The sequence below is a fragment of the Hyperolius riggenbachi genome, chromosome 4 (assembly GCF_040937935.1).
Source record: "Hyperolius riggenbachi isolate aHypRig1 chromosome 4, aHypRig1.pri, whole genome shotgun sequence".
Taxonomy (NCBI): domain Eukaryota; kingdom Metazoa; phylum Chordata; class Amphibia; order Anura; family Hyperoliidae; genus Hyperolius; species Hyperolius riggenbachi.
The window spans coordinates 329,333,499-329,353,028 of record NC_090649.1 but is presented as its reverse complement, the minus strand read 5'-3'; the positions used below and the strand labels follow the sequence as shown (position 1 = coordinate 329,353,028).

The window sequence follows — 19,530 nt, the reverse complement described above, 5'->3', positions numbered from 1 at the left end:
CTTGAAGATAAGCTATACATGCCATATATGAAACCAAGGTCACACGTGGTAATCTGACTGAATCTGACTGATAGTTAATATACATTAGGAGATCATATTTTACCAAAATGTAAATATATATGTTCACTCTGCAGTCTTTCATTATGATTAGAGCCACCTCCCTGGCGTTCAATTTCCCCAGGATTTCTGTGCAAAAGGTGATCCAATTCATTTTCATAACCCTTTTCCCTGTAACTTGCCAAAATGTGTCAAGCAAGGGTCTAGTATACGGTGCAGGAGAGTATTGACGTTTATGCACGTTAATACTGTTCAGAGTGTTTTGTATTTTTGTATTGACGTGTATATCTGTCAATACCGCTAGGGAGGTTAAGATGGCATACATTACACAATATTTGAATAGAATTAGATGCAACAAAATAACCACATCTAATGAAAATATTAATACTATGGCATTTATAATTATACAGATTGGACATGTTCCTTCTCTTGCTGGCATTGATCAGGAAAAGAACTAGGTGGTGTCATGGGTGGCAGCATTACGGGATTGAGGTTGCCATCGCTTTGTACCACATTGGGTTGTACAAAGCTACCTGCAGCAGTGAGATTGATATTCGACAAGGTTTTTGCTGAAATCTATTAGTGGTAATTAGTAGATCAGGTAAACTTCAAATATCTGAAAGACATTGATTATGTACCTGATTGTATATAGTATGCCTAGCATTATCTGCAGTAGAACACATGCACAATCCATCTACAATCACAGGTATGTATGTGTTACACAGCTTGTTAGAAGGTTAAAGCTCTCGAAGTACAGTATATGAATATTAAAGTGGATCCGAGATAAACTTTTACTCATTGCATAATTGTGTTCCCTTCATATAGTTTATAGGGCATTCCTCAAGTCAAATACTTTGTTTATTTTGTTTTAATACTCCAATTCCCTATAAACTAAACAAGCCTCGCCCACAGCTCCTTTTGCGCCTTGGCACTGTAGCAAGGGCTTATGGGAGCTCAGTCTGGGCAGGAGGAGGAGGCTACTAGCCATTGATTTCAGAGGCAGAGGGGAGGAGGAGAGGGGACTGAACTTACACATGGGCAAGCTGATAGCATCTCCAGCCTGTGACAGTGTGACAAACAGAATATGGCTGCCTTCATTGAATCACGGGAATAAATGATCAAACTTTTTAAGTCGTTTGCAGATAGATCTAAACTTTAGTTAAGATATATATAAAAGTAACTTGTTATAGTTAGATTTTCATCTCGGATCCGCTTTAAGTGGTAAAGATTTTTTTTCCTTAAGGTGGCCACTAAGCTTCCAATCTTTTCCATCCAATCTTACCATTTCTATGTAATATAAGGTAACTGCCTGAAATATCCATTCAGTATATTCACTCAGTTTACCCTTATACTACATAGATTTGGTAAGATTGGATGAAAAAGATTGGATCATAAGTGGCCACCATTAGGGAAAATACCGACTTTTTTTTTTTTTTTACAGATCAGTCAAGATTGCTACATGTACAGTAGAAGACGTGGGATGACAAAGACTGACACAAAAACACACTTAAAAAGTCTTAAAATATATGGACGCATTATTTTGAATAGGCTCAATCATTCTGATGCAGGCTACATAGAATGAACCCCTTCCCTAGAGCCTAGGTTCTCAACAAACAGTACGTGCTCCCATCCGAGGATACTTGAACTAGTCGTGGCCGAGCCATTAACCATTTCAGCCCGCAGGTCGTTTTCACCTTATGGATGAGCGGAATTTTTACATTTCAGCACTTCTCCCATTCATTCCCCAATACCTTTATCACTACTTATCACAACAAAATGATCTATACCTTTTTTTTCCCGCCACCAATTAGGCATTTTAATGGGAAAAATCGAAAAAAAAATAAATAAATCATAATTTCTCAGTTTTCAACCATTATAGTTTAATCTTAAAATGCACGATCGCGCACACAGCCCTGCAGACTGCACAGACGTGAGTCTCATGTCCCTGCGCCTGCAGCAGCATCTGTCATGGGCATGAGTCTCATGTCCGTGCAGCAGTAATGGTTAAAGTGATTGCAAAAAGGATAAATCGTATGTAAACAAACATGAATTTGTATACTTAACCACTTTACCCCCCTGCGGTACGAATTTCTCTGTCCCTTCCCCCCCCCCCCCCCCCCCCTAAAAAACCAAGGGACGGAGAAATCCGTACCTCCCGCACTATCGCCACTGTCCGCGCTCCCGCCGCTCGTGCATGTCGCCGCCCGCTCGCCCGGAGATCAATGAACGGGAAAATCCATTCCCGTTCGTTGATCTAAGCCCCTGCAATGATCTGCTGCTTCTATGAGAAACAGCGCGATCATTGTAATTTTCCCAGCCTCGTAGTACTTCCTGTAAGCGTCCTTCCGGACGCTTACAGGTTGCAGGACAACAAACTCACTGTGGCCATCTTGTGGCCAAATAGTAAAACTACACCCTAAAGCATTTTACATATACAAATACATTCGTTTTACACAATAAATTAACTCATTACCTCCCACACTCCCCAATTTTTTATTTTTTTTTTTGTAATTAAAAAAAAAAAAAAAAATACAATAAAAAAACAACAACAAATAGTTATCTTAGGGACTGAACTTTTTAAGTATTCATGTCAAGAATTTATAAACTACGGGCTTGTAATTAGGGATGGATACAAAACTGAAAAAATGCACCTTTATTTCCAAATAAAATATTGGCGCCAAACATTGGGATAGGGACATAATTTAAATGGTTTTATAACCGGGACAAATGGGCAAATACATTTCATGGGTTTTAATTACAGTAGCATGCATTATTTAAAAACTATAATGGCCGAAAACTGAAAAATAATAATTTTTTCCCACATTTTTTCCTATTTTCCCATTAAAACACATTTAGAATAAAATAATTCTTGGCATAATGTCCCACCTAAAGAAAGCCTAATTGGTGGCGAAAAAAAACAAGATATAGTTCATTTCATTGCGATAAGTAATAATAAAGTTATAGACGAATGAATTGAAGGAGCGCTGAAAGGTGAAAATTGCTCTGGTGTTCAAGGGGTAAAACCCCTCAGTGGTGAAGTGGTTAATTAACCACTTCGGTCTATCTGGACGGATATATCCGTCCAGATAGCCTGCACTGCTGCGGCGCCGCGTGTGCGCTCCCGCCCGCTGCCCCTGAGATCAATGAATGGGAATACAGATCTCATTCATTGATCTATGCCCCCCCCCCTAAAAAAAACGACTGCTTTCTCTGAAAAGCCGCAATTTTTGTATGTCCCACATCACCCCTTCAGTTCTTGTAAGCGAAAGCTCTCGCTTACAGGACGAAAAAAAAAAATCACTGTGGCCATCTTGTGGCCAAATAGTAAAACTACATCTACATACATTTTTTTTTTAAATATACACAATTATATTAAAAATCACCTGTTTACATCCCCACTCCGAAAAACCCCAAATAAAATTTTTAAATAAAAATTAAAAAAAAAAAAAAAAAAAAAAAAAGTTATCTAAGGGTCCTTTTCCACCAGCGCGTTTGCGCTGGCTGAATCGCAAAACCGCAAACCGCTAGCGATTTTACAATCGCTACGGTTTGCTTTTTAACATAGGAATCGCGGTAGGTCATTTCCACTACCGCGATTCGCTTTTGTCGGGAACGCGAACGCGCGGCGGAGCGATAATTGCCGCGATTTTGCTATGCAGTGCATAGCATAGCAAAATCGCGGCCGCAAACGTCGGGGGAATCGCCGGTTTTGCGATTCAGCAATCGCTAGCGTTCAGCGTGAACGCTAGCGATTGCAGGTGGAAAAGGGCCCTAAGGGTCTGAACTTTTTTTTTTTATATGCATGTCAAGAGTATATTACTATAATTTTTTTAATTATAAGCTTGTAAACAGTGATGGACGCAAATTGAAAAAATGCACCTTTATTTCCAAATAAAATATTGACGTCATACATTGTTATAGGGACATAATTTAAATGGTGTAATAACCAGGACAAATGGGCAACTACAATGCGTGGGTTTTAATTATGGTAGCATGTATTATTTTAAAGCTATAATGGGTGAAAACTGAGATAATGATTTTTTTTCAATTTATTTCGGAATATTCCGCAAAAGGTGAAACGACACTGTAGGCTGAAGTGGTTAAAGGCCTTCAGGATGAAACAAAAACAGACGTGGAGAGGTCTCCAAACTTTGGCAATATTACCTGAATTACCGAGACCCATAGCAGAAGATCCAGGTGGTGGAGGACGACAGTGAGGGATAGATTAGCCATAAGGGGGCTGGAGGAAGCCCCAGGTATGCATAAAACTATTCTTTGCATCTGTCTCAGGTACGCATTAAGGAGTTTTTGGGGGAGATTACATTTACTTACCTGGGGCTTCTTTCAGCACCTAGTAGTCTACCAGGTGCCTTGCTGTAGTTTCACTGCCTTCCATGGTGCCTCTGTTCCCTCCAAAATATCCCTGACCACAGCTGCGGTTTCAGGCTACGGCATATGCGCGCACCCAGTCAATCGAGCTTCCTTAACAGGGAGCATTCTGCGGTTTGCAGTTAAAGACAAACTGAGTAAGCACAGAATGCTACCCCTGTATGGAGCGTGATCAAGAGGTGCAGTAGCTTGTGACCACTGTGGTTGGGAATCTTTTGGAGGGAACAGCAGCACCCTGGAGAACAGAGGAACTACAGAGAGGGACCTGATAGACTGCTAGGGGCTGAAAGAATCCCCAGGTAAGCAAGTCTAATCTTCCTGGCTGGAAATTAAGTTTTTTGTATGAAGAAAATCCTTAAAGTTTAAGACTGCTCTGCTGCAACTTCAAATGAGCGATGCAGAGCTGAAATGTCAAGGTTTTGTCACTATCCTTTGACCAAAACTTTTTTTTTTTTTTTTAATGGACTGGGCATACTTTTCCCTGCCTTCTGTTCTTTTAAACTGGTTAAAGTACTTTATTTTTTATTATTCAGCTAGGGCATCGTGAAAATTTTACAGGAACACATTTTAAGAGTACAGATTTTTATTGTTGAAATCCTTGCTGTGTTACAAAAATAGCCCGTTACTCAAAAAACAAAACAAAACAAAGTGTTTCAAAACAGCAGCTGTTATTCAATAAACACTGTTGCTTACATTCAGAGTCTAGAAATGTATAAATTACTTCAAAATCACAAATGTAAAATGAAACTTCTTTTGCTGAAATGGCATGATTAGTTAAAGTGGACTCAAATGAAAAATATAAGATTTTAGAAATAAAATCTATTTTCTAACTTATAATAGCAGCCTTTTTTCAGCTGCATGATGACAAATATAAATTATTTTACATTTAGTGGAGGAACCCCTCCCTTCCTTTCATATTGCCGGGACACAATCTGGCAGACTGATGGAGGAGATAAAAAACAAAAACAAAACACAGGCTGCTACTGATAATGTCACAGGGGAGGTGATCTCAGCTTGTGTGAGATTTCACATAGACGACGCCCCTGTGAGGGAGGGTAGGCTGATGACAAACACACCCATGATCTAAAACCTCCTACTAAGCTTAGAAGTAATGGCTGCCACCTGTTTAACCCTAGTTATGAAAAGAGAAGGGTGAAAAGCATGCACTAAAATGCTCATAGGCTTGAAGGAGTGTTTATTTATCTTTGTACGTGTCAGAGTGGTGCAACTAAATATTTTGAATTAAAAAAATGTTTGGTTTGGGTCCGCTTTAAAAGCAGCATTGGCGCATCTATCTGGTGACTCTGCTTTGCCAGTTCAAGCTTGGGGGCTGTCACACAGCAACAATGTGACAGACCGAGGTAATCAGTGGTCAGCTGAGAGGGGAAATGCATAGGAGGCTCATCATGGACTAAAGGGAACATGGTTAGATCTCAATATCTAGGTGGGAAGTCGGTTTCAGGCTTTGGACACTCTGGGGGCAAACAAAAAAAAACTGAGCAAAAGCAAACCTCTCCTTTAACCATTAAGGGGACCAGTCTACCACAACAGGTTTAGGGACCTTTCACCATTTACTGTAATTATGTTAAACAACAGAAAGGGAGTCAAGAGCATTAGAAATTTGAAATTCTATATATGGAATGCAAAAAAAAAAACAAAAACAAAAAAACAAAAAAACAAACACACACACACAACACAAAAATGAAGTAGAAAGGAGGAAGTATTGCCAAACTGTTTCAGCCACTGACTTGCATTGAGATGAACACCTTCCTTGAGGTGAAGTCACTACTGCACATTTCAGATAGTGTTTGACATGTTATCCAGTTACTTATAAAGCAGTAAAACATCCTATCTGTAGTCAGAAGGTAATCAAGTAGAATGGCAATGTTTTTTCTATTGCCACTGAAAACATGGTAAAATGACAAAAGGTTCCAAAAAGCACAACTCAACTGTAAAACAGTCCACTTCACCATTTTGCTATACCGATATAAATAGGTCCCTAAATCTCTGGACAAAAAAATGCTGCCGTTTACAGTAGTTATCAAATTTAAGTATCAAAACAATTACTTCAATACAAATACATCCTCATCCAAAAGTCCGACACTAAGCAGAAAGTCACATAGTACTCTCTCTCACATACAGCTTCTATGTTCCTTTCATTCTGTGCATCTACCATTTATCCTGATAGGGCTGGTGCACACCAAGAGCACTTCAGATTGGTTTTTAAAAAATACCAGCGCTTTGAAAAGCGATTGGCTAATGTAATTGAATGAGATTGATCACACCAGAGCGATGTGCTTTTCTCCCAAACGCTGGTCCTGAAGCATTTCTGCTGATTTCTGGAGGTGATTCAGCCTCAATGTTATGTATAGGAAAGTGGTAAATCGCTCTGAAAAGCGCTAGAACAGAGCGATTTTCCAAGCGGTTTTGTTACAGAAGCTGTTCCGTTCCAGCTGTAATGTTTAACGAAAAATAAAAACCGGTACAGCAAACGGCTCCAAGAACCGCTAGGCATGATTAGAAAATCGCTAGGCACATGCCTAGATTCGCTCTGAAAAAGAACTTCAAAAAGCGTTGAGCGTTTGCGATTACGCTAGAACTTTTTGGTGTGCACTGGCCCTTAGACTGTAAGCTTATATAGACAAGGCTCCCTCTCCAATTATGTCTTACCACCAGTGTATCTACTGGCTGCCCAATCTATTGTACAAATTATCCTAGTCGTACACTAGCTTTGCCTGAGGCAAGAAGCAAGTGAATGAATAGTAGAGAGAAATACTCCCTCATTCTCTGTTCCATACAAAGCTACGCATCTGTCAAGGCTTTGTCGCTTGTGCTTACTAAAAAATTTTTTATAGCAATGCCAGAGGTAGGCGCTCACAGTGCCAGCAAGGTGTCTGGCTTTCGCCTACCCAATTCTAAGGTGCAGATAAAAATTACTCTATATATCTAGGCATAGTCATCAACAGCATGAATAAACAAACAAATGTTCCAGGTTGCGGGGACAATGATCCCAAATTGCACACAGTTCCAATCCAGGAGTCAAGGATCTATACACATAGCATCACTCGCTCCACGATGTTTTCAAGCATGTATGCTATCAGCAGCACAGTGAGTTCAAGTCCTTTAAAGTGGCTATAAGTCTCCTCTCAGGTACAGATAAAAAGCCGTCACCACACCCCTGTGAGGTACACTCACCAGATATTAGGACCTACTCATAGGTCATAGGGAGCCTTGGGACAGTCACCGGGTCGTCCCTCACCACACCGGCAAAACTTAATCCAAGTCCAAGCGGCCTTAATATACTTTTATCTTCCTCTGCCTTAAAACCTCAATAAGAAAAACTCCACATAGCGTAATACTGTTACTTTAATAAAAACCTTTTAAAAATCAGTTGCACTTACAATTTCCATGAAGTTAAAACAGCGTAGAGTTTTATCACGCGGGCTCTCCCCCGCTATGTTGGCCGGCTGGCACAGGTATTCCCCTGCTCTGGTGGACTTCCGACCGCCGCGCGCTCAGTCAGTTCCGTCCTCCCAGCTGCGAGACCCCGCCGATTGGAACTGTGTGCAATTTGGGATCATTGTCCCCGCAACCTGGAACATTTGCTTGTTTATTCATGCTGTTGATGACTATGCCTAGATAGAGTAATTTTTATCTGCACCTTAGAATTGGGTAGGCGAAAGCCAGACACCTTGCTGGCACTGTGAGCGCCTACCTCTGGCATTGCTATAGTTTATCTTTGATCTCCAGAGGGGCGATCCAGTGCACAACACTTGTGGTCAGCGCGAAGTGTGTTTTCTTTCTTAAAATTTTTTTTAACATGCCCAGAAACAAACCACTGTAGTTCCATTTCTTGTCCAGTAATTAACATATCCTATATAATAAAATACAAGTGTCCCTGTGTCTGTCCCTGTGTCAGCGCAGGGGGTGTGGACGTGTGTGAGCATGCGCGTCATGCAACGTACCGGTGCGCACGTTTAGAAAATAAGTGTGTGTGTGTGTGTGTGTGTGTGTGTGTGTGTGTGTGTGTGTGTGTGTGTGTGTGTGTGTGTGTGTGTGTGTGTGTGTGTGTGTGTGTGTGTGTGTGTGTGTGTGTGTGTGTGTGTGTGTGTGTATATATATATACACACATACACACACAGCCCCCACAAAATTTTGGGGACAATAGTGGCATAAAATATTGTTACTTTTTTATATTGTTTTATATTTTTTGTTCCCTATAGAGTGGTCCAATGTTGTTCCCATCAGATAATTTTTAGAATTGTCATTTGGGAAGAATCCACTCACCTTTCTGAAGATACATTGGCATAGAATCACAAAGATTCAAAAGAAAGGAGAATAATTTTCAAATTTAGATTGAATATTGATTCAATATACATTATGTGATGGGCATAGCTACCTTAAGGTTAAATACAAACAAAAGAATATTCAGGACTTGCCCTACAAAAATAGAATGTATGTTTTGAACCTGTGGAAACTGTCAGCGGCAAAGGCTGGTATCTAAGATTATAAACAAGATTATTAACAATACCATCATCCTTCAAGTTGCTTTTCAGAAGAGTGACATTTCCACAGAATGCATAAAACAACAAATAGGCAGGAACAACTTACAAGGTGACTGGGTTGCACACACAAAAAACTTGAGTGTTTGGAAACTGGGTACTTCAATATGACTAATGGTCGTGTGTTTTGCTTTCATTATTTACTTTAAAATTATTAGACAAACTCACCTGTATTACACTTTCCATCATGCTCACCATCTTGTTCACAATGGCAATAACCTTGTGTGTTCGCTCAGTAGGACTGACGTCCGATCTATACTGATTTGACAGTACATACCGACATGTCATATATAATACATAGGTAGGAGACAGTTTGAAATGCACCGTAGAACTATTAGTATAATTGATGATGGCAGACAGAAAAGAGTCTTCGGCTGAAAAGACAAAAAACAAACATATCTTGGGAAGAATGAAAAAGAAGTGAGAACATGTTAAATTATAGATTCTTAAAAGTTTAAAAAGTTTCCCAAACTACAATTCAGAAGGTAAACTACCAACACTATCTGCTAAACTAATAATTCAGAATAGCACTTGCTTTGATTATTTTAACTGAAAAGTAAACTAAGACGTGTAGCTATGCTGCACTGTACTTCACACAGCCTAAAAAAACATGGCTATATGTTTTGAAATCCTATTTTGGAAATGTAAAAACACAAAACCTCTAGCATTTCCACACAGTTATAGGCCACTGTTACATTATTTAAAAAACGGTCTAGCCAAAATCAAAACTTCGACTATAAAGAGGCCATCTGTTATATATTGCGTGCGTGCGTCAAAGACCTTTCCCAGTTTTATAAAATAATTTTATACATTGTTCTAATAAGATTAATCTGCATAGTTTATAATCTGATTTTACAGCAGGCCACTAAACAATGGCTTCAGGATATGGGCCTCTGCTCATTACACCAACTGACGTCTCTGGGCAAAAAACACGTATATATATTCTTCTCTTTCACAATCATGCATAACAGCAGAACCAAGTTAGCAGAATTAGAAGTCAATCAAGTGGTTCCTAGTCATGTGATCACTGTGATCCAATTACAGTGTTCAAGATAAAGGTGAAACTGCATCTTTGTGCAGATCTCTCCTTGCATTGTTGTGGGATACTGTATCCAATGTGTATTCCATATTTCCATATTTCACACAACCACCTAAGGTATCTTTCACATGGGCATTTAAGCCTTTCAATTGCCACAAGCAACATTCTGATACAATTGAAATACAGCTTAACGGGAGTGTTTGTAACACCACACATATCATTTAACATGCAGTGGTGTTACCCCCAACAGCAGAAACCATGACATGTCATGTAAGAGCCCAGCCACGTGCAGATTTGACTGTGGGCGACACCTCTTCACCTGGTCCGAGTGCTGGCAAGCACCTGGCCGCTGCACAGAAGCAGCAGACAGGCAGCTATTTTACGACCTTCAGCCTCTCATAATAAAGAGGTCTAAGGCCACACGCTACTTCTGGTTAGTAGAATTTGTATAACATGTAGCAATGGTAATGTACCAGAGGAAGAGACTCCTACAATCATCACCATCTGTAGCTACGTGTAGCGCGAGATACTGCCATTTGCCAGGTGTGACATGTGAAGGATACCCTGTCACCACTTTTGTCTTTGCTTCTCTGTAGCAGAGTGCTTTAAGCTTGAGTACGTTGTAATTGTCAAATTCACTTGTTGCAACTGACTACTCAAAAGGCACCACATACATTATCTCTTATACTAAACATACATTATATAATTTATGGTAGATAAGGGTTACATCGACTACAACTTCGTACCAGTAAATATTGCACTAGATTTTAGCAGAATTCTAGCTGTGTCCTGCACAATGCAGTACAAAGCTATGCAAACATTGCTTGCACACGCCCCCTTCCCACTACTGACAGCATTGACAATGATGGTGCATTCCAATCAATATTCAATCCTCCATGTAATAAATTTAATACAGTTAGCAAAGTAATTCAATACCTTGATAATGAATTAAATGCACTAGTCTCACAGAAATGTATGAAAAATCAATAATGCTACTACAAACAAACATTTTCCAATAGTTTTATGCAAAGGACTGGTCTACTCACAGTTCTCTCTAAACTCAATGCTGGCAGGTAACACATGCTCTGGTCCATGAGCATCCTGAGGTCTGCAGAACAAGAACATGTGGTCACAAAAATAGGTTGAATAAAGAAAGTCAAGCCCGCTAGTTAAAGACAAGGAACGTTCAACAGGAAGAAAATTTGAAGGTAGATGAATCATAGCTTTAATACAGATTTCTAAAGAATTTGTGAACCAGGTCTTGCTAGCGAGAAATGTCTTTGTAGCTGCTACATGGTGTCTGAGAGCAACATGCATATATTATTAATATGACTCAGTGTACACTGCAATACAATACCACTTTGGCAGCTGCCATTGTAGGAGATCAAGTAACAGAACAACAAACATACGGAAAAGCCTAGATCACAATTAAAAGAAGAAATGTACTTTGAAATAGGAAACCAAAGAATCAGATAAATTAAAAATTACATAAAAATAAAATTTAAAGTGCTTCTATACTTCTAGAGACATCAGTAATACGATTGAATATAAAGTGGTTTCAAAAACACTGGAGAATGCAACCTACAGGAAAAAAAATCTGTCATAGCTGTCAACATCTGGACAAGCTATGTAGTATACGGTACAAAGGAAGAAATTGTATTATACAATACATCAAGGGAAAAAGTTAATTAGCTGCCCGTGCGACTACATTACTTTGCTATAGGCTAGAGCCATGTTTCTCAGCAGCATCACAGAATGTACACCAGGGCAAAAGAAGTTGCTAAAACTATTTATTTATACCGTATATACTAGAGTATAAGCCAGCTCCCCAACAGAATGTACACCAGGGCAAAAGAAGTTGCTAAAACGATTTATTTATACTGTATATACTAGAGTATAAGCCAGCTCCCCAACGTTTACCTTAAAAAAAGAAAAACTGGAAAATGTCTGACCAATGTATAAGATGGGGGTAGAAAATGCCACAACTCCACCACTAGCCATGGCCGGACACAACCATTGAGGTTCGCTGTAATGGACCAGGCATTGTTTGAGTGCTTCTGTTCAAAAAGGGTCTCCCACTATCATACCAGAGGACAAGAAGCACACTGAAACGTTCATTGTTCTAGATAAAAACTTTCAAACCAGATGATGGAAAAACTATTTATACAATACTATTTTAAATGCTTTGAGACATAACTCTACACGCTTTATAAATACATCACTTCTCCTGTAAGGATTCTTTTTGTAAAACAATTGTTTAAAATAGTTTAGCAGACTTTTCATACGGATTTGAAACCCAGAAATCATACATTTTAAGTGCAATGGTTACAGTTTAAAAAAGATAAACTAAAAACAGCCTAGAGCAATTCTGACATAAGAATTTATAGGATTTTATAAGGGTTTGTAAATATGCTGATTCTGAGGTCGAAAGGTAAAACCACACCCTTCTGGCTAATGTTCATCTAGTTAAAGCTCCTCATTTCACAGGCAACTGCATAATCCTGTCTCTAGGAAGCACAGAAAGTTCAGATAGGCCTATTCTTATCTAGCCTACAGCTGCTGGGGGAACCGCACACATTGACTGTCTTAAATGACATGAATATTAAAAAAAAAAAAAAAAAAAAAAAAAAACCCTTACCGTAAAATCATATTTAAAAAAAAAAAATTCAAGCAAAATCATTGCTCACAGGCAATATGAATTTGTATGTCTTGTCAAAGGTGCATAGCTTGGTTATTAATGACTAATAGTTGAAACTCCATGCATATCAAATTTATATCAAAATTTGGCAAGAGATATAAAATATCCAACATCTATTTCCCAAAGTCCACAAGAAAGTCATAAATGCCCAGGTAAAGACATGGTTTACAATTTAGGGTCTTCCTACATTTATATAACCTTAGAAGATGGTGGAAACCTACATGTTTGAATGATACAAGTGATGTTATCTCAAGATTGAGTAACCTAGACAAGATCTCTAAGGATCTCCCGCTTTTTTGTCTCCATGTACAAAGCCTTTTAACAGCAACCCCTTAGTATGAGGTGTTGCAGTATGAAAGAAAAGCCAACAAACCAATATTTCCCCTTATATGTTTTTACTGTGCAGCCTCACATTTGTGTTGAAGTCCAATAAATGTAGACATAAATCTTATTTTCCATGCAGAAACGAAGAGCTACAGTATAGCATGGTCTCCCCTGATGCACCATCCCTAGCTCACATTTTTTGCCAGTCAACTAGAAAGTAATTGGTTTATTAAATAACCCAAATACAACAAAATAATACAACAATTTTCACATAGGTAATCGTATCTTGTGTCAACTGACTCGCTAATTGTGTGAAAATCCTTGTCTGCCCCTAACTGAAAGGTACCTGAAGGTGGCAATACACATCCATTTTTCCCTTTGTAATCTGGGTGATTCAATCCCTTTGACCAAATCTGCTAGAAATCGCTAATTTTATTTTTGCCACATAGCATTGCTCTGTCTGAAACAAGGCAAAACTTCAATTCGATAGAGTTTTAACCGATATCATACTGAAATCAAATAAAAATATGTTCCTAGTGTGTGGCACAGATCAGATAGAACACCTTCACATTTGATCTGACAGGAATCTAATGGTCAAATCTAATGGCCATCTATTAGTGTATGACCACTTTTAATCTATTTTTGTCCAACACAGTTTAATGATCCTGCATTTGTGATTGTAAAATTCAACTAACAACTCTGTAAATGGTTAATTCTAAGACTGGGTTTACACATGCACAGGATAAAAAGGTGTACAGTTCCATTCTAGTCCTGCCCTGTATATTTTCATCAGTTTGTATAAGTTTTAACGGACAGGAATGGAACTGACAGTAGATAATGACGGCAACTTCCTGTATATTCAGTTGATATGGGCTTCAGTTTTGTTTTAGATTAAAGAGACTAACAACATTTTCATCCTTAGTTCTTCTATCCTATAAGTTCCTATGCCTGTTATAATGTGGTCTGGATTACTGCAGCCTTTCCTAGTTGCACAGTGGCAACGGCTTTGTCGGGCTCAGGCACTCAGGCTGGAATGTGATGTTCTGCTTGTGATAGGATAGAAGCTATACACACCCTCTCCAGCCCCCTTGCATGCTCCGTATGAGTCACAGACTTAGCTCCTCTCAGCCTATCACATGCCATGTCTTTTGTTTGTAAACACTGCCTAAAACTGGCAATTACAAGCCAGGATTGCAGCAGGCAGTGGCAGAAACAGCACAGAGGGGCCCAGGAGAACATAATTAATAGAATGGTATGCTTTTTATTGTAAGAATTTTAGAGTACAGATTCTCTTTAATGTGTTTGATTGGATCAAACATTTGATCAATTAAAAATCGCAAGGTGTATGCCTGCGTCGTACTTTTGCATTGCATTTTTAAAGATGGGAAACAAGATGATAATTCTGATTTGCACAAGAATTAAATGCAAATTGTACGCAGTATGAAACTGCGTCAACCAAATGCATTCCCTGAATATTTTACCAAATTTAAAGCAGCATACATTTTGCACAGTGGGAGACATGGCAGCGCTTTCAAACAACCTCATACCTGAATGGTTTAACTGCAATGGTGAGCAGAGCTCCAGAAACTGGACTAAATTACACACCCAGCATACACTGCAGGCAAAGAGAGGGAGGGGGAATTAGTGATTAAGCTGCATCAGTGGGCAGAGCTCCAGAAACTGGACTATATTACACACCCTGCATCACTATAGACCAAGGGGGGGTGTTAGCTTCAGTGATAATTAGTGCACAAATTATGACCTAATAGACTTCCCCACGGCGGTGACGTACCCCCTTGGGGAAGACCTACCTCTAACCTAGCAATAAAAACATAATTCCTCGTGCTGCTATTCATAAATGGTATACACATTTCATAAGACAAGCAAAACAGACAAATGATAAGCGCTCAAGGATGCACCTGAATTGTGAGCCATCAGCGGCAATGCAAAGCCCCCTAGGGCTGAATACATGCCTCTAATGCAAAACAGATGCAAAATTATGTGCTAACTCTAATCTAAAAATTTGAGAGTGAATTTAAAACAGTGAAGGCAGCTAGCCACTAGTATACTTACATTTCATTTTGCACAGTGGGAGACATGGCAGCGCTTTCAAACAACCTCATACCTGAATGGTTTAACTTTAACTCAGGTATGAGGTTGTTTGAAAGCGCTGCCATGTCTCCCACTGTGCAAAATGAAATGTAAGTATACTAGTGGCTAGCTGCCTTCACTGTTTTAAATTCACTCTCAAATTTTTAGATTAGAGTTAGCACATAATTTTGCATCTGTTTTGCATTAGAGGCATGTATTCAGCCCTAGGGGGCTTTGCATTGCCGCTGATGGCTCACAATTCAGGTGCATCCTTGAGCGCTTATCATTTGTCTGTTTTGTTAAAGCAGCATACGTCCTGAATTAAAATTTAAATCCAGAACTATTAGCATCTCACTGCCCATCTGTAGCGCTGATGTATGAAAGGACGGAGTTAATTACTTCTTTCCAGCGGTACCAGCATTCAATTAAAAAGATGCACCGTATTGCAAACCTGCGGATAGCAATCATTTACTGCATGAAGACAGTTATGACCCTAATGTTATAGACGCCATTCCAATCTCACTTACTTAAAACATTTTAGGAAGAGGTTTTTAAAAAATAAATAAAACTGAAAGAAGAAAGCAATCTTAGTTGAGCAACTTGTCTTATCACAAGTGATAAGTTTAGCACTTATCTGCCCTGATGTATTGCATTAAGAACAAAATATACATCCCACTTCTGAAAAGCCCCAACCTCTATTACAACCTTAGCAAATGTTCTGCTGTGCATCTAAATGAGGGGAAGGCAGGCAGGATAAGAAAGATAATGAACTGTTGGAGATGTGCATTATCCCTTTATAAGACTTTTCCTTTTATCCTTGCTTTAGCCAAAAAAAAAAAAAAAAAAAAAAAATCAGAATCAGTCAATTATGTTGATTTTCCCAAAAGCACAAGTTTAAAACAACACTGCTTTTTATTTAGGAATGTCTTCTACTGACAAGCCCATAGGAGTGGTTTCTTGAGCTGAGTCCAGAGTCCAAAGCAAATGAACTCCTGGGGACACAATGTTAACACAGTCATCATTGCGCAGATCTAGTCACATGTACAGTTTCAGAAAAGATTTCTCTAAAATAATGTCTCATCTGAAACATATGTGGGTGGAGGACCTGAACTGTAGCGTATCCCAGAGATATGCACATCTTTGTGGTATTTTATTTCACCAACAATGCCTTTACCAGACTGCAGCATGAACAGCTAACCTATACAAAACCTTAAAGTGTACCCCAGGGCAGATTTTAGGGGAAGGGCAGGGATGGAGGGGCAATTGGGCCATAGAGACATGTTCCCTGTTCCATGACATAACCCCGCATCCGCTTAGCGGCACCCACTGCCTTGCGGCTATATATTCTTATAAACAATACCAGTTGCCTGGCAGCCCCATTTATCTCTTTGGCTGCAGTAGTGTCTGATTCACACACCTGAAACAAGTATGTGGCTAATCTTATCAGATTTTTTTTCAGCAAAATCATTTGATCTGCATGCTTGTTCAAGGTCTATGGCTTAAAGTATTAAGGTGCCCATAAATAAGACGGGAAGCAGCACCAAGGGCTCCATTAGGTGAAACAGCACCAAGGGCTCCATTAGGTGAAACAGCACCGAGGGCTCCATCGTGTTCATAGCTTGTCCAGATATCGCAGCAGTTACCGTCAGCCACCCAATAAACCACGTTGGCCTTACATCTTGCAGCATATTCAATCGATACAGTCGACCAATTTCAGGCCACAAGCGGCAGAATCGATCGAGCATGCTTATGGAGGCACCGATATGCATCCATTCCGTTAATTATTGAAACCAATGCTCGATCGGCCGACAAGTCTACCGTTGTATGGGCACCTTTAAAGTCCGGACAGGCAGGAAATTTGTATTGTTTAACTACTTGCCGACCACTCCACACCAATTGCGTGAATGCGGCGGCAGCCCCAGGGACCGCTCCAGGCCGATTAGCATGAACGGCGCAAGCATCTCCGCTTGGGCCAGCTTCGTGAGAGGTATATGGAAGCTGACACACATTTAATTTTAACCATTTGAAGACCGCGGTGCTAAGCTAAACCCCCCTAAAGACCAGGCCATTTTTCCGTTATTTTCCCGCACTGCCTTAAAGGGAACCTGACGTTCCCTTTAAGGCAGTGCTGGAAAAAAACGGTGGGCCCACAAAATAGACACTTCGGGCAAAATTTTTACATGCTTTACTTAAAGGGGCACTCAGTTTTGTTGACAGCAGTTTAGACAATGTGTGCTGAGCTATTTTGATTGGACAGCAAATTTACACTGGTACACAAAGTGTATTCACTTTGACAATTTTAGTCATGATCTTACCTGCCATCTGAGCTTTGATAACCTTGTTGCTTATCCATACGGATCATTGGTTTTACCATGCCGCGTTCTGCAGAGCTTGACACTCTATCCACTTCCAACTTAGAGCCCTAAAAAGAAAGGTAACCCCAACATGAATTCATGAAGCTAAAAATTAAAGCTAAATGCCTCTTTCTTTACTCTTTTTTAAATTAACATAAAATATACAACAACATTAATCAATTAGAATTCAACTCGATTCTTGAACAGAGCTCTCCTAATTCAAACACAGGACCAGTTAAAATGGACCTGAACTCAGAACTCCTCTCTGCACTAAGGATACGCAAAAGCAAAATAACCTTTGAACAAAAAAACACAGCGGATACAAATCCTAAAATAAATCTGCACTGTTTCTACTTCCTGATTCAAGGAAGCAGACATTTTTAACCACCTGTGCTTTCAAATGGGCTTATCTACCATCTTTGCCATAGGCATTCATGTGACACAGGGGAGAAAACAGAGTACAGCTTGTGATTAGACACAAATGAGGGGGAATTAGACAGGGTAAACTCTCTAAATACATACAGGGTATGTTTCTCTCTGTTTTCCTTCTGTCGTGTGCAAGAGTTCAGGTCCACTTAAAGAGCACCTGTAAGAACTCATAGCAGAACAATTTCTCAAGATACCCTTCTTACTTTAATTATCCTGGCTTCAGCATTAGAAAGGCTTCTAATAACTATGTATTGCACTATAGTTGCACGTAGCCCTGCCCTCCCAGTGATATTTAGCCCAGGCTATGATGTCAAGCAGAGATTGGACCAAGAGCGGATCACTTGACACTACTGCTCACAACACAGTTCTTCTGTTTTTTAGTTTTTTATTTGGGGGGGGGGGGGGGGTGAAATGGGTTGCCTGTCCCATTCTATGAAGTATACATACATAGTGGACAAGTGGAGGGCAATAAACAATATTGGCGCTTTCTTCTGGTGTACTGGTCAGTCTTGTGATTAATTTAAAAATATTATGGGGCGCCTTTAGAATCTATACACAGCCTATGTAGGATTAGATTAACCTCCGGGTTTACATTAAAGAGGACCTGAGCTCAGAACTTCCTCTCTGCTCTAGGAGATACGCAACAGTATAACAACCTTTAACAGTATAATAGTATAATTATAATAACCACTTTGTTACAGTGGATACCAATCCTGAAATAAATCTGCACGGTTTCTACTTCCTGCTTTCATGGAAGCAGACATATTCTTAACATCCTGTGCTTTCAAATGAGCTCATATGCCTTATCTGCCGTGGCAGTCAGGCGACACGGGGAGAGATCAAATTTCAACTTGTGATTAGACACAGATAAAGAGGAATTAGGCAGGCTTAAAGGGAACCTGAACTGAGTAAAATTATTTAAAATAAACACATGACGTAGCTGCAAATGAATATTATATACTTACCTCGCCGTCAGTTCCTCTCAGAAGCTCACCATTTGCTTCTTACAGTAATCCCTTCCAGTTCTGACAAGATTTTGTCAGAACTGAAATATACCAGTTGCTGAGAGTTATATATCAGCAGCTGTCAATTACAACTGAATGTGCAAGGTAATGTCCATGTTTCCCTATGGCTCAAGTGAGCGATATTGCAGTTTAACAGTGTGCTGACCAGAAAGCTGTTATGGGGTAATGGCCATTTTCAAAATGGAGGACAGAGAATTCCATAGATCACAGTAGACAAACAGGACGCAGAAGAGGAGAAAGAGGTTGAGGAGTAGACTACACAGAAGGCAAGTATGACGTGTTTATGTTTATTTTGACGTAGTTATCAGTTCAGGTTCTCTAACTCTCTAAATACATACAGGGTGCAGGTCTCCAAGTTTTCCTTCTGTCCTGTGTAAGAGTTCATGTCCACTTTAAATAGCGTACATATTGTCCTGTAACTTTGGATCACAGGAGCCATTTACATGGAAGGTCCATCCAGAGTTGGCTTTTTAGTATATATCTGACAGATAATATTGTATAGAACCGGAAATCCAACACTCGCAGGTTAAAGGCCCTGATCAAAATAAATGTCCCTTCAGCC

At 39.6% G+C, this 19,530-nt stretch overlaps 1 protein-coding gene across 22 annotated transcripts in view; it reads right to left on the bottom strand.

Moving 5' to 3' along the window:
• Positions 1-19,530, bottom strand: part of AFDN (afadin, adherens junction formation factor) — a 329,459-nt gene that overhangs the window by 175,018 nt on the left and 134,911 nt on the right. For all 22 annotated transcript variants that reach the window (XM_068231796.1, XM_068231782.1, XM_068231787.1 and 19 more), the window contains 3 exons: positions 17,476-17,582; positions 11,094-11,155; positions 9,177-9,382 (listed from right to left, as the gene is read on the bottom strand). In XM_068231796.1, coding sequence (XP_068087897.1) covers positions 9,177-9,382; positions 11,094-11,155; positions 17,476-17,582 — 375 coding nt within the window. The remainder of the gene's footprint in view (positions 1-9,176; positions 9,383-11,093; positions 11,156-17,475; positions 17,583-19,530) is intronic.